Raw genomic sequence first — 27,553 nt, 5'->3', positions numbered from 1 at the left:
TTCTGTTCTGGGTCTATTATTAAAATCTTCCTATTAGTTGGAATCATTCAATCTTTCTCAGACATCTCCTGTAAAGTTTAATCAGACGGCATTCGATTTGTCTTTCAAGCCCCAGCAGTTGGACAGGCTTTCCCTCCTTGTCCAGCCCAGACTAGTTTCTGGCTTTCTAATAATTGTCCTGTTTTATGCACCTTTAAGACAAAGACTCTAATCACGGCACAAAGTCAGCTGCGTTGTAAAACCGAACCAAATCCAGGCAGTTATTTCTCTTTGCTCAACAGTCAAGTCCAAAGCGGAAAAAATGTCACACCTCAAATGTTTGACAAGATAATTCTGATAAATACTTATAAAGTGTGTGCAAACCTTTAAACAATAATGGAAAAAAAATCAATATGCCTCTTATTAGTCCGGCATTTTGCAAATACAAATAAATGGGTTTGTCTAATCTAAACCCAGACAGTAAGAAAATACTGTCCTTTTTGCAGCATATGTGAACATCTGGTTTTAACAACATGAATGTTGCAGTAGATTTATGAAAGGGTTTCCTACAATCAAAGTCCTAACAATGAATTTATATCATTTTATGCTTCCTCTATTTGCCCTTGTTTATTGCACTCCTATTTAAATCTGTGTATATGCTCTGAACCAGCAAATGAACGTATCACCAATAAATGTCACATAAATCATAAATCAGGGTTTTATATTTTAGAGTAGCAATAGACTTAATTTTTTGAAATGCAAGTGTTTTTTTTTTTGGTGGGGTTAAAATAGCACACTATCACAACTGAACCTGAGTGTTCTCACTTGCCAGGACAATTTTCACATCACATCTCTGGACCATCCTCCTCCTCCTCCTCCTGCCGCTGCTGCTTGCTGTACCTACCTGGTGTGATAGGTGGAGCCTCAGGTTACGGGTTAATGATTCAACGCCGTAGCTGCTCAGATTGACAGATGTGGAAAGGGACGGGAAGGGGAACGGCGGAGAGAAGGCTGGAGAGAGGTGAAACCCAGACTTTGCAATGTGAGCACGGGAAAGTGTGCAAGGCCAGGAAAAAGCGAAAAAAGAAAAGAAAAGAAAAAAGAGGGAATAGGTGGTGATGCCAGAGGGGCTGCGGACTGTAGACCGCCTGGGAGTCAAGCAGGATCAGAAGCTGAAACTTGTCCACAGCTGAAGCGGGTATTCTGGTTGATCGTTTGGCTCCTTTGATCCATGCGGCCTGAATAGGCTGGACAGGTTTTCATCTTCGATCCACACCTCCTGCAGGTAAGGCCGTCTGTTTGAACATGCTTCTGTGTTTTTTTCCCCCCCACTTCTTGTTATTACCTCAAAACACCTGAAGATTTTGATGTTAAAAATGTATCTTCTTAAATGCAGTTCTCCCTTTACAGCTACAGCACCTAACGGTCAAATAAAGTTTCTATATATTGAAGGCGTGTTAAACACACCAGACTATTTCGGTCTGCCTTTTTGAGAAACCAGCTGTAGTTACACATTCCTATGAATTATTGATAAAGCAGCAGGAAGTGTACAGTGCGACGGCTGGATCAGGATAATGATAGCTGGCATCATCTTCCTGCTGCACAGCTGAGAAAAACACACATTTCCCTTCCCGACACCTCGCTGTATCGTTTCCCGCTGCAGATCACTCCCTACATGATTGTTTCTAATGCAATCAGTCTTTCAGTAGCATGATTTTGTAAAAAAATAAGCAAAAAATAAATCAGTGAATGCACAAGTCGCTGCCATCTGTGCACAATTGTACCTGGATGGCACCTCTCTTGTCGTTTTTTTCCTTCAATGTCAGCTTGTGCGCACTGGAGGTTATCACCCCTATCTGTCCCTTGGCTGTACTTTATTATAGCGTTAAGTTCCTAGAAAGCTCACGAAACATGCATGTGCTCAGCTCTGCTGTGTGTCTTTGCTAAACGGACTAGTTAATAAAACGCTTAAAGGCAAATCCTTGTAATTTGCAGAATGCAGGGGCAATTTTCGCTTTTGCACAGGTCAGTCGGGTCATATATCTGCTGTTCTTCGGCCCGGGGAACCGAAGCTTAAAATGTGTGACTTTAGCGGTTAATGTAACTCCTCGCCGTCTTCCGAGAGACCTTAAATCTCCTCGCCGCCGTCTGCTGCTCTGTTGCCCTGCAACTTTATGGCTTGCTTGAACTTCTCGTCTAATCTCAGAGCCGTCCAATGTTCAGGGTGAGGCGGCAATATAATGCTGGGGGTCACGTGAAGTGCGCCGTCATTGTGAGCAAACAGGTCGGTTTCCACTGAGGTCCGTGTTTGGTTTATTGGTCAGGGAACGCGTCGCCTCTTGTTTGAAGCAATTCCCTTGGAGCTCCAGGCAACAACAACAACAACAACAACAACATCCTACTAATATCTGCAAAGAAACCATATTTGCAGAGCTTGTGTACACAGCTGATCTCAGTCAAGAGAAAGAAAGGAGGATTTAATCAATGCGAGTTTTTTTTCTTCTTCTTTTAAACCGTTTTGTTGCTCGGCTTGTTTGACTCAAACATAAATCCTAGCTTTTATTGGCAGAGCTTTATAGTGTCATATTTCTGTTCCACCCCGCAGTTAAAAATGTAACAAATGTAGGGTAAAACTCATAAAGTTATCCAGAATACAAGTGGGTAACTACTGTCATTTTTAGATAAGTTTATAATAAACCCGCAAAGGATCTCCAGAAAAAAGCCGGCAGGATGCACCCTGTTGACTGTCCATCGGTAGCTTGCATTATTCACCAGACCTCACGCTGCTTTACAGGCAGTGGAGTTGATTTGTTAAAAACACTGCAAGCATGTACAGTTGAAACTATTTCTTCCCACATACAATCTTTCCTACAGTCATGTGAATAATATTTGGACACCCTTTGACGGGGTTGTATTTTATGTCAGCTTTAGCAATACTGAAAACCTGAGGCATTATAAATACACAATAAAAAAGGTTGTTCTGGAAATAAATTAGGACAGCCATACATTCATTTCCCCTTAAAATGGCTGAAATATCACATTGTATGCAAAATATCAGATCACCTTTCCTGAGCGTTTTTAAGAAGGTTTGTCCTGTTTATATCTCAGACGTTTAGTTTGGTGCTGAAGTGGGAAGGTAGAAGGAGGTGCCTTTAGAGGCCCTTAAAAGAAAATAGTCGACAAAGAGATTCAAAACTACTATCAAAATGCCCAGGTGTGGCTGTTCAAACAGGATAGCCCTGAAAGCAACATGCAAGATGATAAAAGTAGGCGAAAAAAGCCTACTTTTAGGCTCCTGGGGCGTAAAGCAGGCTCTTTAAATGTGCAGGGCTTCACAATCTGAAAGAGACCACTCAAGTTTGACTTTCATGGGAGGTGTGAGAGGAGGAAACCTTTGCTCTCAAGGAGAAACATTAAAGCCTGACTAAAGTATACCAGAGAGAAATATACGTTTCCCATCATGTAACAGCGGGTGCTTGAGAAAAATGTGACACTATCTGTAAAGAAGAGGCTAAAACGGAACCACAACTGGTCTCTGCAACATGACTATGATCCACAACCCATCCACAAAGGATTGTCCAGGTATTGGCAAATGGAAAGTCCCGGACCGAGCGTAAGCAGGTCTTGATATCGTTGCGAAGCGGTGGGGTAAGTTGAGACAGACATGAAAGAAACCCCGACAACGTATCACGGCTGAGAAGGAGGAACGGGGCAAACTTTCTTCTGATTGATGTCAGAAACAGGCTACAAGAAGCGGCTCACTGAAATTATTTCAGCCAAACAAGGGGAACCCCACTACGTTTTTAATACTTGCTAATATTTTTACATCCTTAATTTACAGAAGCAAGATTATTTTTGTTGCATACCTGGAGTTAAATCACTTTCGTTCCAGCGATAAAAAGTAGATGGGATGTCCTATTTTTATTTTCTTCTTGATTGTACCGTGTGTTTTTTCTAGAGCTGGAAAGCTTTTGTGTATTGTCTCACCATTTCAGGTTATTCACTTATCTTCTTGTAGCTATGGAGAAACAGCTGGAAGAGCTGAGGCAGCAGCTGGAAAAACAATGTCTAATCAACCAAGAGCTGCAGAGGCAAAACAAGGACCTGGGTGAGTACAACAAACAATACATGACCTTTAGATCGATCTGCATTCGTTGTGAACACAATTAGCTGAAATATGGGACTTGTCTGTGAAAATCTGAACGACTGCTTCGACGATCAGCTGTTGTACTTTACGCTGGAGTGCAAATTAATACGGGATTCAGAATAGCGGTTGTGGTGAAGGTGTATTCTATAGACTTTATGGCTTCATGTGCAAGTCAATAACTCAAAGCAATAACCTGTCTACTGTCTCCACATGCTTACACAAGATGAGAGATTGCTGGAAAGTCAATAATGTCAGGCCTTTTTGCCAATAGCTGCTATGGTATTGCACTGAATTTGACATTATTGTGCTGGGATTACAATTGAATTGGATGTACCGGGAATCAGCGCCGGTTTATACTCATGTTTACCTTTGCTAAGATAACTGTAATGAATTGGTTCCTGACAACCCGATATTCAAACCGGACACAGAGGTTGCATTCAAAAATGGCAGTACAAACAAACAACAATGCAAATCTCCATTTTTAATGTTTTTTAACGTGTCCTGTTTGGCTGTGTAGCCCTAAGAATTGCCTTCTTGGTGCCAAAGAGAGCATTGAGCATTACCGCTTTTGGTATGGTGCTCTGCTTGCTATATATGTGCAACAAAACCTTATTGGGGATATTATTTTAAATTGAAAAGACACAGAAACCGGAAGGTAAAAGAGAAAGAAAAAAAAGGGGAAAAAGGTGAGGCAACACGTTGAAAAGGAGGAAAGGTGACAAGAATAGAGGAGAGGAAAAAGAGGGTTTAAGATAACATCCTTGGAGTCTGCTTCTACACCTGCAGAAAGAGACATAGAAAATGAAACAAAAAAGTATCAAAGGTTCAGCCAACACTTTTGATAATGTCACTGAAAAATACGCAGTATTGTTTAATGCAAAATGCAGCTTAAGCGAAAATTCAGACTGAAGAAACTCTATTGCCTACCTCAATCAATCAGGGACTCATCCGCCTCCGACGCAAGGCAATCAGCTTTGAACTGCTCCTCCTCAAAGCCAATCAGCATCCTGGGTTCATCTTAAAAGAACTCCACATCCTCATCTCGGCCTTAACGCGAGCAAGCAGTGGCTGCGCGTGTCCGGTTTGGACTCTGTCGACCGGTTTCAACCCACCTCCATCCCCTTCTCCACCATCGTACCAAGCTTCGCCTGGCTTTCCTACGGTCCTCCTTCAATCTTGTCCCTATCAGAGTGTAATTACTCCTGGACTCTTATGGAATTCCCAGTCACTCCTTAAAACGGTCCGGCAGAAGACCGCCATGCTGAGCCTGGTTCTGCCAGAGGTTTCTTCCCATGGGGGAGTTTTTTCTCTCCACAGTCGCTTCATGCTTGCTCATCATGGACAGTTCATGCAAACCTGTGTTTATCAAGTTGGACATCTAGCTCAAACAGATCATCATATGGACTGAACAAACTTTGCTTATCTCCACTCCACCACCAGTTTCAGACCCGGGGGGAAATATCCCTATTCTCATACGCCTGCTAATGCATATTCAAGTATAATTCAGCGTGAATTTTTCCTGCCGAGGTCTGAGCGCCAAACTCTTAAAATATTGTAGCAATAAAATTCTTCTAATTGCCTTTTCTTTCTGTGTGAGTTTTTCAGATTGAAATGTATTTAGTGACAGCCAAAGCTAATTATAGGGTTTATCTGTGTAGAAGTGAATCTGTAAGCACCTGGATCCAAGCACCTGTAGGTATTTGTGAGAGTGTGCTGCTTGTATATCTAAAGGTTTATCCATAAGAAAAATGCTTAATAGTGGTTGTGAGAAGCCAGACTCTGCTGCCAGGATGCCAAGGCAGACAAAGGGAAGACCGGAGCCCCAGATGTCCGAAAGGGCTCCCAGGGCACAGGAGCCCAAGGAGGACCACCACAGGGATACCTTCCTCCCCCATCCCAGGGAAGAGCAGAGCAGAGCAGAGCCAAAGGAAATCCTCCAGGAGACACAGTGCAGAAAACCCAGGGGGTTTGACACTTCAGAAACTGACATAAAACGAAATTGGTTTAAAGTCATCCATTATGCAGGACACGGGGAAACTAACCACTTAAGTGCACTCTTTAAATATAGCTCTTAAAATGAAGACAATCCTTTTTGAGGAACTGCCTGTGCAGACTGTTTTGTGTTGGTAATTCATTTTATTACCCATATATTTTCTTGGGTTGTTTTCCTCTCTTGGGAAGTGATTTGCATACACAGACCCGTAGACCTATCGATCCATTTCAGCATCATCAAAAAGAATCCCACCTTTAATGTGCAAATGCAAGTGACAGTGCAAAGAAAATAACATAGAAAATTCATATTTTTAGTGATGCTTATACATTTAGCACTGGTAACTGGGAGAGTAAAAAAAAAACTAAAGCTGAAATGTTATCTCCATTGTCACTGTGTACACATTCACATTAACACTGCAGCACAGCTACCTCCTAGATGAAGTTACAAAAGTATACCCAATGGACTTTTCAGGGCTGACTTTTGTTTCTTAAAATAGAAAGTATTGGTCTGACTCAGCTCATGCTGGTAAAATAACGTCCTGTGTGACTGCGACAAATGCTCCAACAAACGGGTCAGTCAATATTTAGAGCCAGCATCTTTTGAAACCGTCCCTTTGTGGAGAGAGTTCACTGGGAGACCTTTAAGATAAATTAAGCATTTTAGTCAGAATGCAGAAGCGAAGCGTCAGCAGCTTACAGCAAGAACAAACGATCTGTAATTTCAAACATCATATATTTTTTTATCAAACAGCAAGGTACCCAAAAAAGCAGCTTATACTGTTGAATGTTGTAGACAATAAAATTAAAATGCCCCTGCTTGTGCCCTCACTGCTATTCTAATAGGGGAATTTGAGAAATCGTGAGAAACCTTCACTGTCTTATTTGTGGGATGCATCACAAAAGTAGCATAAAGAAGCATTAAAGCATGTTTTCTACAGTATTTTGTACAGTGAACTCGAATCTTGGCTTTTATTTCACAGAGCAACGGCTGAAAGACAAAGAAAAACTTTTGCAGCAGCTGCAGAGTCAGTACCACGATCTCGGTATGAGGCCCACGCCGCCTACACATGCCGATGGACCTGCTCACCTGGTTAAAGGGGTCTTTGGTGATGTTCTTTCGCTTGTTTTTGTCTCTTTGCTCTCCTTAGAGTTTCCCTCTCAGGAAGCTAATGAGGCGGAGCCTGAATTCAGGAAGAGTCGTGCAGCTGTTATAGCCCCCGAGCCCATTCCAGAGAACCTGGAGATTTCCCGCAACAGGGTCAAGAAGACTGGCAGGTCAGTCATTTTTCCTCACCTATTCATTTTGAATGATCAATACATTTTCATTAATCAATGGTGTGGGTGGGAGATTTTCCCAAAGCAAAGTGTGTGGGCCATTCTTACCTCACTTCTCATTGCACCTGAGCAGTTTAAAAGTCGCGTATGCGCTGTAAGTATGGAACCATCGGCCCAAACATTAAAACAATATTTTTGGGAACTACTTTAATTCAACAAACAAAAGCGTTCATATTTTTGTCCATTATTTTAGAACTTGAAATCAATATATGATATAGATTCACTGCACATAATATGAAATATTTCAAGCATTTATTCCTTGTAATTTGGATCATTGCAGCTTACAGATAATGAAAACCCAAAATTCAGTGTCACATAAAATTTGAGTATTACACGAGATTAATGGAAAAAAAAAAGAAGGAAATTTTAAAACAAAGTTTTATACTTTTGTAAAATGCTCATATGTTCATCTGTATGCACACAATACTTGGTTGGGCCTATTTTTGCATTAATTACTACATGAATAGTGAGGGTTAAGTGATTTTTGACGTTTGCATTTATCAGAGGCCAAGTACGCATGCTGTGTCAGCGCGTTTGATGATGGGATCTCTTGAAACGAGCACACTGCCATGAAAGCCGACTTTTTGTTTCTACAGTGAGACAAATCTGATCGTCAAAGCCATTCAGAAGAACGACTTCCTGAGCCGCCTTGACGACGAGCAAATAGCCATGATGGTGGACCTCTTGAGGACATCAGCCATCAAACCTGGTGAAGAAGTCATTAAGGAGGGATCTGAAGGAGACAGCATGTACATAGTGGCAGGTGGGATTATTTCTGGATGTGAGCCACTCTGTGAGCCACGATCGCATCAAACCTTCAACTAAAAAAAGGAAAACCTTCTTTTAACATGTCCAGAAAATGACGTAAGAAGTATTTGCTCTTTTCAGCTGGTGAACTCATCGTGACTCAGTCAGGCCGGGACCTGAGGACTCTGACCAAAGGAGACGTTTTCGGAGAGTTAGCCATCTTGTACAACTGCAAACGGACAGCAACAGTCAAAGGTTAGACTCTGTGATGCATCAAGATGTGAGGTTTTTTTCTCACATCTCAGATAAGAGCTTTCAATTCAGCAATTTAATGCAGTCATTTAGAGGAACTTTAAACACCAATAAAGAATGAATGGGAAACTCAAGCCGTTGTCTCACTCTTGAAACCGACTAAAGCCAGCTTGTGGTCAGGTAGATCGCACACTCCTGGCTCTTGGCTCGGCTGACAGGGAGAATCTCAGCACAAGTAGTTCCTAGTAACAACGAAACCATGAGACAGGTTCTGGCTTGGGTATTTGGATGTCTTGGTGGCTCCTCACTTTAGATTCTGAACCGGGTTAGATATGAAAGTAAACACTTTTTAAAAGGACTTTCTGAGTGACCCCAAACAAACCTTCAAGGCGGCTGGGTAGGAAAAGGAAAATATTGCACGCCTTTTACCCAAACACGGACGGACGCAGCGCTGCGTACGGTGCAAAGGCTAATCTCGAAAGGGTGATAAGTCCTCTCTGACCCAGTTAGGCGAGGCCTGTTGACGGGTTCTAAGGTTCTTTCTGCAGACTTCAAGCTTCTAGAGGAGGAGACGTCACAAGGAGCTAATCGGCCAATCAGAAACAGACTTGGGGTAGTGTGAGAAATATGTCGTATTTGACACAGAACTGATGCTAAATTTTCTAAAACGTGTCAATAATGAAAACGTTAATAAGGTAAACCTATAGCACTCACTAATTATGTGTTCATTCCAGCTTTCATAATGTCAAAATGAGCTAAATAAGGCCATTTATCTTACAGTAAAACACTTCAGTTTCAGTTCCTTTTATTATCCCTCTTGGCATAAATTGGTTTTGCTGCTAGGTATTCTCATACGTGCATACATATATACATCACAACAATGATTCTCTGGTTTAAAGGTCAAATCAGAGGTTTTCATGTGCCTCATCTGATCGATTGACTCAGGAAACCAGAGTTATGTATTTATGGCAAACACAACAGCTATTCCGGGAAAAAGTATAGTTAAATGAAAAATGCCACATTTGGAGAAACAAACCTTGCAACGAAATGACCTCAGTTCTTCTTTCATGACTGGCATTAACAGCTGGTTTAGAAAACATAAATCCAGAAAAAAAAGTTTGGTGTGCAATCTTTAAAGTTGGAGTTATATAAGGGAACTTTTACCAATCAGTGGGATTAGAGCATTCGAGCGAGAACCTTGTCAAAGAAGACAGAAAAGTCAATGTGCTGAATTCCAACTTTTAACGATGCAGCTCTGGAAGCTCTCGCTGAGTAGTTGGGGAGAATAGTAATAAAAAAGTATTGGGAAACAGAGTGAAAAGCCACTGTTTGAGCTGATCAGTTGAGAAAGTTTTGACCTTGCTGTGTGCTCACCTCATGAAACAGCTAAGACGCACGTGCATCTGTGGTGCATGGAGCGGCAGACCTACAGAACCATCATGACTAACAAATCCAAGAAGAAACGCGAGCAGCTCATGGGCTTCCTCAAGACGTGAGTTTCATGGTCCTTCAGCTGATTTAGGATCTGTTTGCCTTTTTTTTTTTTTTTTAGAAAAACATAGACCTAACCAGTCGACTTGTTCTTTTCATTAAAAACATGTCTGACTCTGCTGTTTTAATGACGTGCAACAGGTCTCGTACGCTGAAGGACCTGAATGACGCACAGCTGTCCAAAATCATTGACTCCATGGAGGAGGTGCGTAACTTTAAACTACAAATGCACACTTTCTTGAACATTTATTCAACACTAAGCCATGTTCTTTTTTGTGTGTTTTTAGTCAAATACTGAAAGCATTTTCAACGCTTCAACAAAAACATCTTTTTTTCTTCTTCTTTATTTCCTTTTTTCTCTCGTTCTTTTTCTTTCTTACTTACTTTTTCTCTTTTTTTCTCTTTTTCTTCTTACTTTTTTCCCCATTTTTTCCTTTTTTCTCTTTTTCTCCTTCTTTTTTTCTTTTTTTCCTTTTTTTCTTTCCTTTTTTTCTCTTTTTTGTTCCTTTTTTTCCCCTTCAACAAAAACATCTACATATTGGAGGACAGCCGTGAGATTAGATTCATCCGTTGTTCTGTTTCTTACAGGTCAAGTTTCAGGATAAAGATGTTATAGTTCGAGAAGGAACAGAAGGAAACACTTTCTACATCATCCTCAAAGGGGAGGTAATGTAATGTCAGAGTATTGTGTGTAAATTATCATATAAAGGAGATCGTACACCTTTTTCTTCATTGGTCTGAGTTGTGTTGTCCTCTCAGGTACTGGTGTCCAAGAACGTGAATGGACACCAAAAGCAGATTCGCAGGATGGGTAAAGGAGAGCACTTTGGAGAGCAGGCGCTCATACGGTGAGCATGTAGATGCAGCAACGGCCTGAGGGTATTTATATTTTGTGTGGGAAACCTTTGAAAATGAGTGTACCTGCCTTGGTTGCTGCCCATTTTGTTGGCAAATTCTGCTTACAGACTTTGAAGTCTAAATTAAATGAGACATCCGATATTTCTCCTATATTGCACTGTGATGTTAAATGCTAATTATTTTTTATTATAGGGTTTGTACTGTGTTACATGATGTGAATGACACACCAGAGCAATAACTGCACAGTTGCAACCACATGGAAGGAATTTTGCTGCCCTAATTTTTCTAAAATGAACCCTTTGACTCAAACGGCAGAAAGTTCTGCTTTCATATTTATTGACTCATAAAAAAAGTGACAGACCGATTTAGACATTATACTGACAACAGACACTAACAAGGCACTTTGTATTTTCTTGTACAGCGAGATCTTGAGAACTGCCACCTGCACAGCTGACGGCCCTGTTACCTGCTTCTCTATTGACAAGGAGTGAGTCTGATTGAACACTGAAGCTCTCATCCAGTCACGCTTTGGATGGAAATTACCTCTTTGCTACTGTTACTTTGGCAGTGTTACTTTTTAGACAGTGATTTGCTGCTTGTCGTCATAACCATGTTGCTTTCTTAAGGGTTTTTGAAGAGACGATCCCCGTGGAGCACCTCGAGCTGTTCGACGAGTATGTGATTCAAAAGCGTAATTTTCAAATATTGTAATTTTCCCGCTCACATTCCATCTTTCTTTCTTTTTTTCACTTTTAGCTCCAAAGTGATGCAGGAGGCCCAAGCTCCAGAAAAGCCAAGGTGAGTGGCAGTAAAAAACATAACAGAAGCCTGAATGCAGTATCTTCTGGTAATTGTAAATGTTCTATGACAAAACATTAGTGGTGTGGTTCCACATGTACAAACCTTTCTGTAAAAGTCATCAAACTCATTTAGCATACAGCAACCCTACAGCTTTGCCAGCGCCAGGATAACTCTATCTTTTAAAATAAGGCATTGTCTAAACTGTTGTTTATCATCCCGTCTCTGTAATTTTCTGTCTTCCATTATGGGAGGTAGAACAAGTCAAGTACTTGAGGTATTCCTGCTCCCTGCATCTGCTGGCAGTTCCTTTGCCCTCTCTGAGAAAGGCATCTAATTTTTTTCACTACACGTACGAGGTGCACTAGATCAGAATTGGTCATTTTCGCCGGCCATAAAGCAGGATTGTCGAAGTGAAATGATCGGACTCTGATGCATTCTGCTCTCCCGCCACGCAGCCGGCCCCTCCATCACTGTGACTGCTATCTGTGGTGGGCAAGGACATAACTTTGAGTCAACCAATGGGGAGTTAACCTCTCTGCCTTTTAATTTGTTTATTGAATCCTTTCATTTTGTGAAAGGATTCAGACTAATTCAATGTTTCTGTGTTAGAAATAGATCGTCATGCTTTTACTGTAATTTACTCAACTTTCCGGTTTTCTTTTACTCTGAAGCTTTTCTGTTCCACGTCAGTTCGACAATTAATGAAAGGCTTACTTTGGTCATCTGTTTTCTAATTCAGTGCAAAATATTTTACAGAAATATCCTTTAATGCCTTACCTTCACACAGATGCCGAAAGTTTGCATTTATAGTTTATATCAGTGGAGCTGTACTTGATTTACATCAGGCATGTAATTTCCGGGAGAAAATTGCTCCTAAACCCCTCTGGGGTTATTTATTATTAACGTTTTTATTGCATTTTACTAACAACTTCCAAATGTGTTAAAGAATAAACTTTGATGTGGCTTCACTCTACACAAACTGTGCTGGAATCAAACATGAACACAACAAGCTACTTTACAAATTACTTACCTAAAATGGCGCCGTCATCAACAAATGGGTTTGCTCCTGTTTCAGTCCCAGCTCCACTCTGAAGTTCAAGGATCTGGTTCCTGTTTTATATCAGGAGGGTCGCTATCAAGGGGATCCAGTCACACTTGGAGTTGGAGGATTTGGTCGTGTGCAGCTGGTAAGTTTTGTCCTTCTTCTTTATGCATGTGTATATGAAGTATTGATAGGAACCAACTAAGGAATTGCAGGTGTACTGGTGAAGATTCTCAGTCATCCAGGTCATGGTCATTCCAAAAAAAGGTAAAAAACAAAGCAACTGGACTTGTTTTTCGTAGTTGAAGACGTTTCGCTTCCTCTCCAGGAAGCTTTCTCAATTCAAAAAGTCTGGAGTAATGATGAGTACCAAGCTTTATACTACTGCCAACAAAGGCCTTGTAATGGCTTAGACAACATGAGAATTGAGAAAACTTTCTGGATAGGAAGCGAAACGTCTTCAACTACGGAAAACAAGTCCAGTTGCTTTGTTTTTTACTTTTTTTGGAAATGCAGGTGTAGCGAATTTGTTGAAAGAATTTTAAGTTGCATACAAACAGTCTTTGGATTGAAACTTCTTTTAGCTTAGAAGTAAATAGTGACATTTTTCTTTTTGCCGAGTGCAGATGACCACGGTGAGTCATGGGAAATACTACGCCATGAAACGAGTCAGCAAAAAGCAAATCGTTGCCAAGAGGCAGGAGGAACACATGCTGTTCGAGAAGAAGATCCTCAAAGCAATCCAGTGTGACTTCATTGTAAAGTAATTACATCTAAGACTCTTCTTTCGTTTTTTTAAATGACGTTATACAACCACGAAATTGCACTGTAATCATTCATCTCTCTGCTGTTTGCAGACTTTATGCTGCGTTCAAAGACACGAGGTACATCTACATGGTGATGGAGTTCTGTGGCGGTGGCGAGATCTGGACTAAACTGAAAGAAGTGTAAGCAAAAAGGAAATCCTAATAAAGTAGACTGCTCAGGTGAAAAAGCAGTATGGCAAATGAAGGAATGAATGAAAAAAATTAGGTAGAACTGATAAAACGTGTATTACATGTGAAGGATTATTAAGACAGCCGAAGGAGTTACTCAAGTGCAGCTCATTTCATTCTCTGTGACGACAGAGGGCGCTTTGATGAACACGTCGCTGTGTTCTGTACTGCCTGCGTGGTGGAGGCCTACGCTTACCTCCACAAGAAGAACATCATGTACAGAGACCTTAAACCTGAGAACCTGATGCTGGACATGAAAGGCTATATCAAACTGGTGGGTCCGCTTTAAATTCGTTCTAAGCAGACATGGCGAGCTGTTTTTTTTGTGTTGCTTGTGAAGATATTCTGTTGACTCGGGATTTTGTTTTTCAGGTTGACTTTGGTTTTGCAAAGGAACTGATACGTGGTGAAAAGACCTACTCGTTTGTGGGCACCCCTGAGTACATGGCTCCAGAGATCATCAAGAACCAGGGTCACGACTTTGCAGTTGATTTCTGGTCACTGGGCATCCTGATCTTTGAACTTTTGGTGGGAAGGTAACCATATTTAACAGGATCCATGCATCCAAACTAATTATATCTCACTGCCTGTCTTAAATCTATACTACCTTGCAAAATTTCTCATACTGCTTAAACTGTTTCCCATTGTTTCATGTTAGAGCCATAAAGTTTAACTTGAGTGTAACAGGCTTTCTTCCAGTATAATGCTCTTACTTCCACTTTATCCATCTTCCCATCAACTCTGACCAACTTCCATTCTCCTGCTAAAGATAAACATTCCCTCAGCATAATGCTGCCACCACCATGTTTTACTTGGTGAATAATCCTGCTGTCTTGATCTCAATAAAGTGCAGACCAGGGTTTGCAACCTTTACAATCCAAACAGCCATTTTTACCTTTATATATATATATATATATATATATATATATATATATATATATATATATATATATAGAGAGAGAGAGAGAGAGAGAGAGAGAGAGAGAGTTGCAATTGTTATCTTGAAAAAAGATACTTTAGAATTTTGAAAAAGATCTACTATAAGTCATATCAGGTTTTTTTGTATAGCACATTTCAGCAGCAAGGCGGTTCAAAGTGCTTTGCATCATGAAAACATAAAAATGTCATAAACACATTGAAACGGTCACTGGTTGTGAGACCAGTAACAGGCATTAAACTGTATCATGTGAAAACATCCATACACATCAAATATGTTGGTCGATGTTGCTATTATTATGGGTCAAAAGCAATTATAAACTGGTGGGTTTTCACTTTTGATTTAAAGGAACTCAGTGTTTCTGCTGTTTTGCAGTTTTCTGGAAGTTCGTTCCAGATTTGTGGAACAATAAAAGCAGAATGCTGCTTCTCCATGTTTGGTTCTGGTTCTGGGTGTGCAGAGTAGACCAGAACCAGAAGATCTGAGTGATCTGGAGGGTTGATACAGCAACAACAGGTCTTTATTGTATTTTGGTGCTAAGTTATTCAGTGATTATATACTAACAGAGTTATTGTAAAGTCTATTCTCTGAGCTGCAGGGAGCCAGTGTAAGGACATCAGAACTGGGGTGATGTGCTCTATCCTCCTGGCTTTAGTGTGAACATGTGCAGCAGCGTTCTGGATCTATACAAACTATACGATCATTGTCATTTTTGAAAAAACACCATTTTATTTCTATTTATTTTTAGGTTTAAATATAAAGAAAGACATAACCCTTTGCAAAAAGAGGATGGATATATTTGCCCCATAATTTTTTGGAAAATTATGTAAAAAAAACCCCCACAGTTTCCAAACTAATGAACAAAGTTATATAAGCAAATTAAAGCCTCAGAAGGGCTGCCACGAATGCCCACAACAGATGCCTGTACACACTTATGACATTTATTTTTCCATGTTTATAAAACTCCTCCAATATAACCTTTTAGAAATATTTGCTTTAGAAAAAACGTAAATCTACATAAAACTTGGAACGCCAGTCAGTGACAGATGCTGTAATCATAGACTGTAATGTATATTGAAATATCAGACATGTCATATCACCGTTGTTGAATAAAATCATAATGCGATATATATTGATATTGAGTTATTGTCCACCCCTAACACTAGTTGGTTCTTTATCATTTTTTTTTCAGCCATTGTGGAAGGTCCAAAGAGCCAAGTGTGGCCCTAGAGCCACAGGTTTGATGGTGTGGACAATCAAAATTAATTTTGATCTAATATGACTTGCCTCCCTTCTTCCACGTGTTTTTTGCCCCTTGTAGCAGACTGTGAAGATGATTCTTTATGGCTTTCTTCTGGCTGCTGTTGTGGTAGTTGTAATGGACAATTTGTTGAAAAGAACAATGGGTGTGATTACTTTTGCATGCCATTTTAAGTTAAAAACAAACTTCTAACACAATGCCATATACATAAAATGTGTACCAGCAGATGGCAGCAGGGACATGGGACTGATATCAGCTAAAGCATTCATGTGTGAGTGTTTGAGTGCCACTTGACCTAAATGTTTATCAGCCACTCTTTGTTCTGCTTTTAAACCCCCAGCCCTCCATTTTCAAGCTCAGAGCCTCAGAAGATTTATTCCAAAATTTTGGATGGAGAACTCAAGTTTCCACCTTATCTGAGTGAGGCAGCAAAGTCAATCATCAGCAAACTGTGCAGGTAACCAGAAAATAAGAAAATACAATTTTCTTAATTAGCATATTAGGTTTTTTTTTTTTTTACTTACTTACTTACTGTGAATATTTCACATTAACGGAGCTGAATTGTCCAAAATCAAGTCACGGGTTTTAAAGATGCAGTCGTCTGTTTAATTTTTTTTAAACCTCAGACGTTGGCAGCTCATGCCGTGCTTTGCTCACCGCCTGTCTCTCTGAATGCTGTTTGCAGACCTCGGCCAGGTCAGAGGTTAGGAAACACCAAGAATGGAATCAAAGATGTCCGCCATCACAGGTAACCACAGCAACGCAGCGTTCTCATGAGGCAGGATCTAAACATCCTTCAGCTGTCATCCTCTGCAGCCTGCTCCGTGTATTAGACACAGAGTAGAGCTTTATGGTCCTTTTTTTAAATTTTTACAGAAAACTGTTAAATTGGACAATTTCTGTCTATTCTTTCTTAATTGGGACTTCACCGTACAATACAACGTTTTAAAAAATTGGGACATATTACAAAAAGGCATTAGAATACATGTATTTCTGTAATTACATAATTTATTAGCAAAAACGGGCTAAACTCGTTTTTATTTACGCCGTGGCCATATAAGAGTGATGATATTATCATTTAGATGATCGAATTAATTTTTAAAGGAAGCAATCTCCATCTTTTCATTTCAGGTGGTACAGCAGTATGAACTGGCACAAGCTGCGTATGGGTCAGCTGGATGCTCCAACCATACGGCTCATACGCAAGGCAAGTCAAAACAACATTATAGAAATTTTAATGTTTTAAAACATTAAAGCAATTTTTAAAGTAAGTTGTAATGTTTGTATTATTTAACAAGGAAGGTGTTTAAAAGAAATTTAAAAAAGATAACATATGTTAGAGTTAGCTTCGGTTTATTAGTGATTAAGTACTTTTCTTTTTTTATTAAATTGCATTAGGCATAGAGCCTTGGTTTGATCTAAGCGAGCCTCTCTGTGTTTTTCCTCAGTTTTAGACAAAACAACTTCATAAACAATCATAACAATCATAACAACAATCATAAAACCTTTTATTACGGCTAAAATAAAATAAACAGTAGTGTGAAAAGGTATTCAAGAAACATATTCTGCTATTGGCTTTCATAAAATTTTCAGGCTACAAAAAAATGTACTTTAAGTTTAACAATGTTCACTCTCTTAACATAAAACAGGGAACAACATAAACACCTTGAAATCATAACTTGTGTCATCGAACAGAGAGGCTTTAAAGCTAAAAGTGGATTTGAAGCAGTAGCTGGACCACATAAACACAATATATAGTAGCCTGAGGCTGCAGCCACACTGTTGTGTAGCTTGCTACATTTGTTGTTGTATGTAAAACTGTTTTCACCTGGTGAATTTGAAGAGCTGAACGATATTTTGTGAAACATTGTGTGCTGCTTATGATGCACCGTGGCTTTGTAAATCGCTTGTCTGTTGTAATGAAAGGTGTAAAAGGGCCAAGGCTGTTTCTGCATCAGGACAGAGTAATGGTGCATTCTCTTTACAGTATTACTCTGAAGTTGACTTTTTTAATCTAGTCACATATTAAACAAAAATCCCCCCTGAATTTGCAGTTCTGTCTGGTGCTGCAGAGCAGCCTCAAGTTCAGTGTCCAGCTTGGCAGCTGCTCGTGTAAAACATGGTGAAAGTTGCAGATAGAGACAATATATCGGGTCTGCTAGCAGATTGTATTAAAACTAAACCAGAAGCACCCATAGTACCAGGAGATTTTTCAACAAGTTGACCCAGATATGACCCAGATCAAAGCCCGGGCTTCAAAGAAACAATGAACCCACCATGACTATTGCAGGGACGAAATGTGCTTGTTTTCTCTTCCTCCACAGTGATCACCTGCACATCTTGTGCTGTGACCCTGATGTTCTACACAGTCCCAGTGGTCCTAAGTGGTCAAATAACCGAAATAGGGCCGACTGTAATTTTGTAAAGCACTCTTCAAACTTTCTCCACGACAGGGAGACCTTAGCAGTGCGCCGTTTCTGCATAGTCTATCATAAAACTGACCAATGTCGTTAATGGGCCATTGCTTCAAAGGTTGTGCAGCTTTTGCACCCATTTAATAGCAAGTCACCAATTGTATTTTTGTATATTTGGTATCTCAATGTCGCGATACTACAGGCAGGAAATGTATTTGCTTCAAACATCTGAAGCCCCATCATCCTTTCAGTCCACGATCTTCACATGTCCTTTAAGCATCATGATTCACTGCTTGGTCCCGGCCATTTAAGCCGTTACCAGTTTAGTTAAGTCAAGTTTATTTGCATAGCACATTTCAGCAGCAAAGTGGGTCGAAGTTAGCCTCGTGAGACCATCCTGATCTCGCGAGCTTTCAAGGTTTCACTCGCAGATCAGTCTGGCTACTCTCCGTTAAAGAAAATTTGGAGCCGTTCACCAAACGAACGTCCAATCAGCGTTGGCTTTGAGGCGGGTTGAGGTGTGACGCAACGAGGAGCGACAGTTCAGTCTAAAGAACATGGCGGCTTCAGCCGATGAAACTAGCGTTAGCGTGGCTATCGAGCAAGTTTTATCGGAATTACAGAGTATTTCTCTGCTGAGCTAACGAGCCTTTACCTGCAGCAGCAAGAGTAGCTTGGCTTGTGGTTGTGTTTTCGCCGTCGCTCGTAACAGAGCGACGACGAAGCATGTTGATGAGTACGTCAAAAGCTTCGTTGATCTGATTGGTTTATTTGACCCGTCTATCACCAACATAGGCCAATCAGCTAACCAGTATTTTCGCCCCTTCCCAAAATTACTTCAACGGAAGGTTTCCAGATGGATATGCGGAGCAAATCTATCTGGCGGCGTCAGGTTAGGTCGAAGTGCTTTATATCATGAAAACATAAAAAACAACATCATAAACACATCAAAACGGTCACCGGTTGTGAGACCAGTAACAAACATTCAATTATATCAGGTGAAAACATCAATGCACATCAAAAATGTTGGTTGATGTTCTTGTTATTTTGCGTTGAAAGCAACTCTTGATTTAAAGGAACTCAGAATAACATTTAACATCCCCTGGTCCACCTTAAGAGGTAGTCACAAATCTGATCTGGAAAAATTGTTTCTCAATAGAATCTGATGCAGATAGTTTTTTTAGGATTGTGCACAGAAACTTTGCTTGTATATAAAGCATCAGACGGTGTAATGCACTGGTTGAAGAACAAAACGGGTAACAGAAGTATTTTTCACATTGGCCAAGCCTCATTCGCAAATGCTAATTCGACAAATCTTTGTTCTCTTTCAGGGTCCCTGCTACATCAACTTTGATAAATTTCCGCAGGACCACTCGAAGGCAGAGGAGGAGTTTTCTGGATGGGACCGTGACTTCTAATTCTCACGTTTGGGTTAAAGAATCTAAGGGTGGAGGGTTTGTCCCTATCAGTCCAGCGAGGACCTTAAGCAAAACGGCTGACCTTTGCCTACTCAGCCTCTAAAGGGGCCAAAAGAAGATTAATGCTACTGGGTATTGACATATTGCACAACACATTTCTTACCAAATTTTCACACCAATTATAGTGAAGCTGCAGGGATTCACTTTGACAAAAATGTGCCGAATCTCCTTTGTTGCAGTGCTGCAACACACACATCTCTACAGACAGGGAGGAGGGGTTGAGACGACATATTAGGACTCTTGTGCTTTCATATTCAGCGCAAAGAGATTTGGTAGCTGATGAATAAGTGTTAAATCCATGAAACACCTTGCAGTGATTATGCTGAGATATGGTAGAGCTTGTATAAAACGTCCTCTCTGACCGAACAGGTCAATAAAATTAACACATATGTCATATAAACCAGATCAATTACTGTTTTCGGTACCAATTATATTGCTACATGGCAAATTATTTACTAGTAGGTGTGATAGTGTAATAAAAACCAACAGACCCAGCAGTCACGACTTGCAACTGATTCTGTTTAATTGAAGCAGTAATCCAAATGGACACGTTCAAGACAAGCGTGTAGGTTAATCTGTGAGGTCATTTATTTCGTGTAAAAAATAACAGGGGGGCCCTTATTTAAAGAGGTACATACCACATGTTGAACATGTTAGTTATAGGGGATTCTGGGTAAACTCCACTGCTGCCAACATCGTTCTGAACAACTGTGTACTTAGGGTCAGTGGATCAGAGAGGAAAACACACAAAGAAGAGCAGAAAATCCTCCTTATAGCTGGAAAGGTTTAAAAAAATCCTTCCAAATGGAAACCAAAGCAAGTCATGAAGGCTAAACGGTGCACACAGTTCATCAGGCAAAACCTAAACCCTGACCTGGAGCCAGAGTACACCATGTGGGAATGTGACTCTTGCTGTAGTGTCAGGCCTAATTATCACCTACCGGACGTCACGGATTAGTTCAATACATCCCAATCCTCGAAGAGGTCTTGTTGCACCACTGAAGTGATTTTTGAACAAGACAATAAGCCTGAGCACACCCGTTAGCGAGCAGCATAAAGACCAACAAGATTAGCATAAAGAAGCTGCCAGCCCAGTTCCTGAATTTTAACCTGAGAGGAAATCCATGGGGTGACGTCGAATTTGTCGTTTCTGAGGCCAAACCTATTGACAGGTCGAAGAAGTTGACCCACTCCCTGCAACACAAACCTGAAGCAATCCCCAGAAACAGTGTTTATACGGTTAAATAGTTCTGTGATTCAAACGATCGAGCGCATCTTCCTCTTTGTTTCCCCCCCCTCACTTTAAGTCAACTGAAAACTTATTTTAATACAGTTTTCTTCATGGGTTGATTTGAAATAAAATGTGTTTCCAATGCATTTGTGCAAACGGAAATAAAAGGTGTTTGAATCTGGAGCCTTCCTACTATTTTAAATGCTAAACATCTTTCTCACCTGTTTGCTGTTCTTTGGACCCATGCAGTCTGAGATCAAACTCAGCTTATGTGAAAGCTATAATATTGATAATGCTGTCTTTTCCCACCCATTGTCGACTCCATCATGTTTATACTGAAGTGTTTGAGCACATCTTGATAAAAAAAAAAAAAAAAAGTGCTTTTGCTCTTGCATTTTGTCAGTGTTAAACCTGAAGTGTGAAACTCTTGTACCTTTCTGAGTTGTGATCAAATCTCCTTCCCGGCCCAGAGTGGGCAGGTAAAGTATTTACAGATCAGATGTGTGATTACGAACAAAGCTTCGGGGAAATATTGTTGTTGGTGTGAGCAGGAAGGAAAGGGGCCTGACGTTATCATGGAGGGGAAAACAGCCTGCGAGGGGGGGGGGGTCTCAGCTTACGGGTTTCACAATGGCTGCAGCTGAGTGTTTGGCTCTGAAGGTGAGCAGCTGTCCAGCGCGGCAGCAGCAGGTTTTAAATGTGTAGGAAAGAGTCGGCCTGTTCCCTCCCATTAATGCATGTTGAGAGCCTGCTGAGAGTACTTTTCCATATTAGAGAGCAGAACTTCGCGTGAAGGTAAACATAGCTTCTAGTGGGAAAAGACACATCAGCAGATGTTTCCTTCCTGCAAAAGAAAAAAAAAAAGAACACATTGAGAGCTGGGACTTATTACATGCAAGGCAGTGATGGAAAGGACCCAGAGGAAGCATATAGGTACAGATGTTTTGTCTTTACAGTGAACTGTAGTCACCTATAGCTTCTTCTGCGCGCTGGGTCAAGATTGGGTTCATCCGAGATGCATGAGAGTAACAGAGCAAACGGCAAAAGCCAAAGTTTGGGTACGATGTTTTTTACTGTCATAAAAAAATCCCCAAACGACAAAAACTCAACATGTTATTAATCAGTTTCGTACCAAACTGCCTGCCGACTTCAACCATCTGTCAGCGCTACTCGAAACCAATCTGCTGTATGCTTATTAAAGCTGAACGGCCCCCTCCTCACTGGTCTGGAGCAGGAGAGATCTGAAGGCTAGAAATAAATTCCACTTTTATCTGATCCGCCTAATGGAAAACTGGAAAAATAGAAACAACTTTGATTTGAGAACATTTAGTCAAATGGGAGACAATATAATTTTACGAAATCAGATTTTTCTGTGGGACTGAGATGGCATTGGAAGAAGGCTGATTCTGTATCTGGTTAACCATTTATATGTTGATTAGGATCATTATTCTGTTCAAAGACTAAATTACCTCTAAATTTGTGGTTTTCTGGCAGGCTTTATTTAAAATCTTGCGGTATTTCCCAGAGTTTAAGAGACCATGTACTCTGAAAGGGTTTTAAGGGATGGTAGACCCACAGCATTACAGGTCCTCCACTATACTTAACAGTGGGCATGGTGCTCTTCCATAAATTCATCCATTTTTTACGCCAGACCCAATCAGGAGTTTTTCCTGCTAAAAATATTAATGTTGTGAAGATCAATACATACCTGTCTGACTAGAGTGATATTTTTCTTCTCTTTCCCATTCTTTGAAGAGTGGCTAAGAGAAACTGGCCTCATTGTCTGTGTTTCTTCCCGACGGGAACAGGCACTCAGCTTTTGTTTCTTGCTCTTTTTTCCTGAAATAAGAGCAAGATATGGGCACATTTTGGTGAGAAGCTATTTTTTATTGCAGCCAATTCAGGCTAAGGAACATCAGTAACAATTCTTGAATGGCAGGGTCTCTTGTTTTACTCATTTTGAATACTGGCAAGGAGAAACAAGCATATGTCTCACGTCATGTTAAACACCAAGTAAAGAAAAGGTCATTTATCTTGTAGAAGTTTCGATAATTGTGGCACCAACGTTCGTTCATAAAGTGGCATTACCTTGGGTTAAGAGCTGCAGAAGCTCCACTTTTAACTCTTGTATACTTAAAAACATTTGAGTCTTTGTTAAAGGAAAGAGACAATCAAATAGCAACAGGATGTGCTGTATTGCATTTGTACTCAGAAGTCACAAGAATCACCTGGAAGTTTCAGCTGGAGGTTTCTCACCAAGCCTGACCTCAAAATCCAATATGGCTGCTGTTTATAAAATAAAATCACAGTGATAACTTAAGTACTAAACTGTTTAATTGCACTTGTCTTTCATTAAATCAGACACACACATAGTGCTGTATGCACACATGTCCAAGTGTTACCCTAACATGCTTTTATTTCCACTTCTAGTCAAACCGGTCATTGGTGTGCAACAGATTAAAAGATTACACCGCTTTTCCAAAACGTTGAATTTGACATCATTCCCAAATCAGACATCCAAAGTTTTGGAATATTACATTTGTATTATTTAAATGCAAAAAACACCAATGAGAACTCCACATCGAATTGAATAAGTGTGTATGTTAAAAAGCTGCATCAGTGCTGTGTTATTTGTTGTTCAAACCAGTATTTTGGTGTAAATCTTTAATATTCAGAATTAATTCCAACACTTCTTGCCTGCTCTTCATAACCTTTCATATAAACAGCAGCTAAGATACGGACCGATGTTCTGTCTTTTGGAGCTACAAGCGCTTCATAATCCGCAAACAGAGCTTGAGAGCGGCATCTGGCTTACGACGGCAAGCAGAGATGATTCAACAATGTCAAGCAGTCCCGAGGAGCGGCCGATGTGAGGAGGTGACACTCTGCAGACTCTGTTACCGTGACAACGGATGCTCTTCCCTTCGATTCTGGCCAAGTCGGTATAAATAAACCATAACACGTGCACGGGATTCCACCACTGATGCCAGATTTAATGTGTAGAAAGAAGTTTCTGCAGAGCCAATGTCGTGGAAACATGGTTGTGAAGGTCCTCCGCGTTGCAAAGCATGATGTATAAGTAGAGGTCCTGCTCCCCAGTCGCCAGGGTTAATTATAAATGTTCAGAGAGCTATTTTCAGCATGGTTATTTGTCACTCTGTGGCCCCTGAGACGGCCTGGTAGTAATGTTTCTGCCTTAAGCGAACCAGCGACAAACAATGGTATTCATTAACAAAAAGGTAGCCTCCAAGGTTGAACTACTGTACTAACATTTTCCTCCCCACCACATGTAGAGTTGTTCTTGAAGCGCTCCATCAGAAGCATCGTTTAAAAGCTTTGGAGAGACAGCGTGCAGACAACAGCAGCTCAGTTAAGAGTTTAACGCTGGCTTTACTCCTCAAAGAGTCAGGGTTGAATATGATAGATCTTCTGTTCCATCGTGTCTTCTCATCTGAGTGGTCATGAATAAATTAGACGTTGGCGTTAACACTTAGGCTGATTAATTACTGCGTGCACCTTCGTTTAAGATACTTAATCTCCCTTTGTTTGCTCTCTGTTCTGTTACATCATTTGTTCCGTAGATGTGAGTGGACGTTTCTGTGCAAGCAGGTCCTGAGAAAGATATTGTGGCTCTGAGAGCTTTTATGGTAATTTTGGTGAAAGGTTGCCACTTCTATGACATGAGACTGAAGCGTTTGTAACATTCTCATGTAACCACATCAGTTTGCACGTTGAATTGGACAACATCATGCGTGTGCCATGTTTGTCAAACAGACCCCAGCCCCGTTTTAGAGATAATTAAGATAAGTTTAGATCTTAATTATACGTTTATAACAGCTGGGATGAGCTCCTCTCAGATATAACATTGCTAGTCTCCACGTAGGAAAGGAAATGATCTAACAGAATGACATATGGCATGATTTAAATTGTAGGGACCAAAATAAAGAATCTTTAACAAAAGCAGCACCACTGCAAATGAGCAGAAATAATAATCCAGGAATAAAAAGAGACACATCTCTTGGCATGAAGATCTGACAAATATGACATAGATCAGCGATCAACTATGTTATTTAATATGCATGTTATTTACGTAATAGGTAAGTTGTTTTATTTTATCATTAAAAACACAGCCTTATTTTAAATCAGAAGTGAATTATTTTCCTTTCCCATTGAATGAGCAGTATTTATATATTCATAAAGACCAGCAGTTAATTAAATTTTTGGCACTGTAATTTTTCAGGCACAGATAAGGGCAAGCCTCTTATGACCAAAGATAAAAATCACTGAATGGAGCTTTGGGGTCCTCGGGACTTGATAAAGCGTTGTACAAGCCTTTTACCGTTTAATATAATCTGTATTTATAGAGATTCACTGTTGGGAAAAAATTAAACGGCAAGATGGACAAACAAAAGGAGAAATAATGTCAAAGGCAATGTACTTCTACACTGCCCAGACTTCAGGGAGCTTTTCTTAGAATTGTGAACAAACTTATGGCAATTTATCAGTCAAGCAATTCAAGCCCCAAGAGCTGATGGTTCCCACCCTCTGTGTAGAAAGCATTATCTAGCTAATTTTCATAGGATGGCAAAGAGGGAAAAAGGAGCAGAGAGAGGGGGTAATGTTCATCCAGCTGTGAGTTTCACTGCAGCATAGAAACACACCAGCCAGCAGCATTAACAGTTTCTGCTGTTTGGCAGAATACTCTGTTTGTCCTAATCCAGTGGTCACCTTCTGGCAGCGCCTTTCTGTCCCTCAGCCCCGTCTCTGGAGGCTGGAAAGTATTGGCTCAAAGTCATTTCAGTCAGCTTTTGGGATCAGTTGGCAGAGAACAAGCCACAGCTCTCTCTCTCTCAGGTGTTCATGGCTGCAGGCTGCAGTTGGTCTGATGCAGCCATCGGCCAAAGGGGAGGATGTATAGGAGAAGTCTTTCACACACCGGAGTTGTTTGTTCAAGACGGAACGACTGAAACAGACAGGACTGACAAACACAAACACTATTTTATACCCACTATACTGTGGTAGCAACTGATCAGGTGGCCCCACAGACCGCACAGTCTTGTTGAACTCGAGAGATGTGACACACTGATGTGCCTCCAATTGCTTTCTTTTTAGTCTGAGTCTTTACTGAAATCAAAGGTTTATTTTTCTCTTGGAGAGAAAAAAAAAAACATCATGCAGGTGACCTGAAACCAGAAAACCTTTGTTCCCTGAACTACTCTCACATCCCGGGTGTCCCTCGATGGCACACAAGAAATGGATAAAAGGAGCATATATCCTCAGGAGAGGCATTACTTTCAACAGAGCAGGTGAGTTGACTACAGATGGACTGCAGCTCACTCTGAGGCAACTAAAAGAAAACCAATGAAAGCAAAGGCCACTTTCAAAACATCCAAAAAAACGGAAGTGCACGTGAACAAGAACTAAATATGTGCACAAGAAACTTCTTAAAATACAAATCAGACTGCAAAAGAAACACATGAATGAATAAATGAATGAATGAATGAATGAATGAAGAACAAAACACATGCCATGTATTAAAAGATAATGTTAAACGTAGATGATCAGAATGCATTTCGGTGGCCGACAAGGGCAAACTCATAGCTAACGACTCAACGCGCCACAAAGAAACGCGTTGCAAATTAAAGGAAATAAAATAACGTCATCTCCAAAAAAACAGAAGCAAAAAAAAAAAGAAAAAAAAAGCAAATGCAACAGAAAAATGGTGCAAATGAAAAATGCTGCAAGTATCGAACATAACAGCAAGTTAGAAAAGCTCGTCCTAAAAAAGGAAAGCGCACCAGACAATTAGAGGGAGACAACTACCAACTTGTATGGGTTCAGACTCTGAGTAAATACATTAACGTGATCCTGAGAAGAACGTTTGAAGGATGTTTTCCTTCATGTCTTTTATAAACAGGTGGTCATAAGTTTTACAATATTATCAATCAGCTGCACATTTACGTTATTAATATAAACGTGCTTGTCTTTACTAGGTCCCCCTAGTGGTCTGGCGCACTTCCGTCTTTTTAGAACGAGTGTGCAACTTTTCTTTTTGTGTTTGCAGCAATTTTCGTTTTGCTTAAATTCTCTGTGATTGTGTGATTTTTCTTCTGCATTTGTAATTGTTGCGGTTGAGTGTTTTGGAGTTTGCATCGTTATTCTGTCTGTAGCGAGTTTGGCCATTTGTGGCACATTCAGCGCTTTGCTGCATGTTTGCCCTGTAGGCGATTGTCCCAAATGCATAACAGAGGTCAGTTATCATAGAGAAGTTAAATTATCCCTCTGGTTGCCAGTTTATTGTTTATAACCTTTTTTGGGTCTATCATTGGGTAGTAAGATGAAAAACAGTTCTTCAACGGCCTTCTGTTGAAAGACTTAGGATTTACCAGCATTTTGTGTGTTTTCTGATCTTTTTTCTTTGTCTTTTGGCCAAAATCAGGACAAAGTCAGAATTGTTTCCTTTACTGGGCAGTGAGCAGAAACTCAACACCAAAAACACCTTTCACTCCCTTCAAAGCGATGCCTCTTTGCGGGAATATTTGCAGGAAGGTAATAAAACAAAAATAGAACACAAACAGTAACATTTTGATGTG

The 27,553-nt window shown here is 40.4% G+C and overlaps 1 protein-coding gene across 1 annotated transcript; it reads left to right on the top strand.

The window, feature by feature from the left end:
- The first annotated feature begins 952 nt into the window (after positions 1-952).
- prkg3 (protein kinase cGMP-dependent 3) lies at positions 953-21,143 on the top strand. Its single transcript, XM_012867417.3, has 22 exons — positions 953-1,264; positions 3,998-4,087; positions 7,099-7,161; positions 7,267-7,393; positions 8,050-8,216; positions 8,342-8,455; positions 9,839-9,944; positions 10,085-10,148; positions 10,532-10,609; positions 10,703-10,791; positions 11,223-11,288; positions 11,428-11,475; positions 11,558-11,599; positions 12,678-12,789; positions 13,271-13,407; positions 13,502-13,591; positions 13,772-13,913; positions 14,012-14,175; positions 16,178-16,294; positions 16,523-16,585; positions 16,969-17,044; positions 19,583-21,143. The coding sequence occupies exons 2-22, from the start codon at positions 4,000-4,002 to the stop codon at positions 19,667-19,669; spliced, it is 2,040 nt and encodes a 679-aa protein (XP_012722871.2). The 5' UTR covers positions 953-1,264; positions 3,998-3,999; the 3' UTR covers positions 19,670-21,143.
- The last annotated feature ends 6,410 nt before the right edge of the window (positions 21,144-27,553 follow it).

This window comes from Fundulus heteroclitus, chromosome 15 (assembly GCF_011125445.2).
Source record: "Fundulus heteroclitus isolate FHET01 chromosome 15, MU-UCD_Fhet_4.1, whole genome shotgun sequence".
Classification (NCBI taxonomy): Eukaryota; Metazoa; Chordata; class Actinopteri; order Cyprinodontiformes; family Fundulidae; genus Fundulus; species Fundulus heteroclitus.
This window is presented reverse-complemented; position numbering and strand designations above follow the sequence as displayed.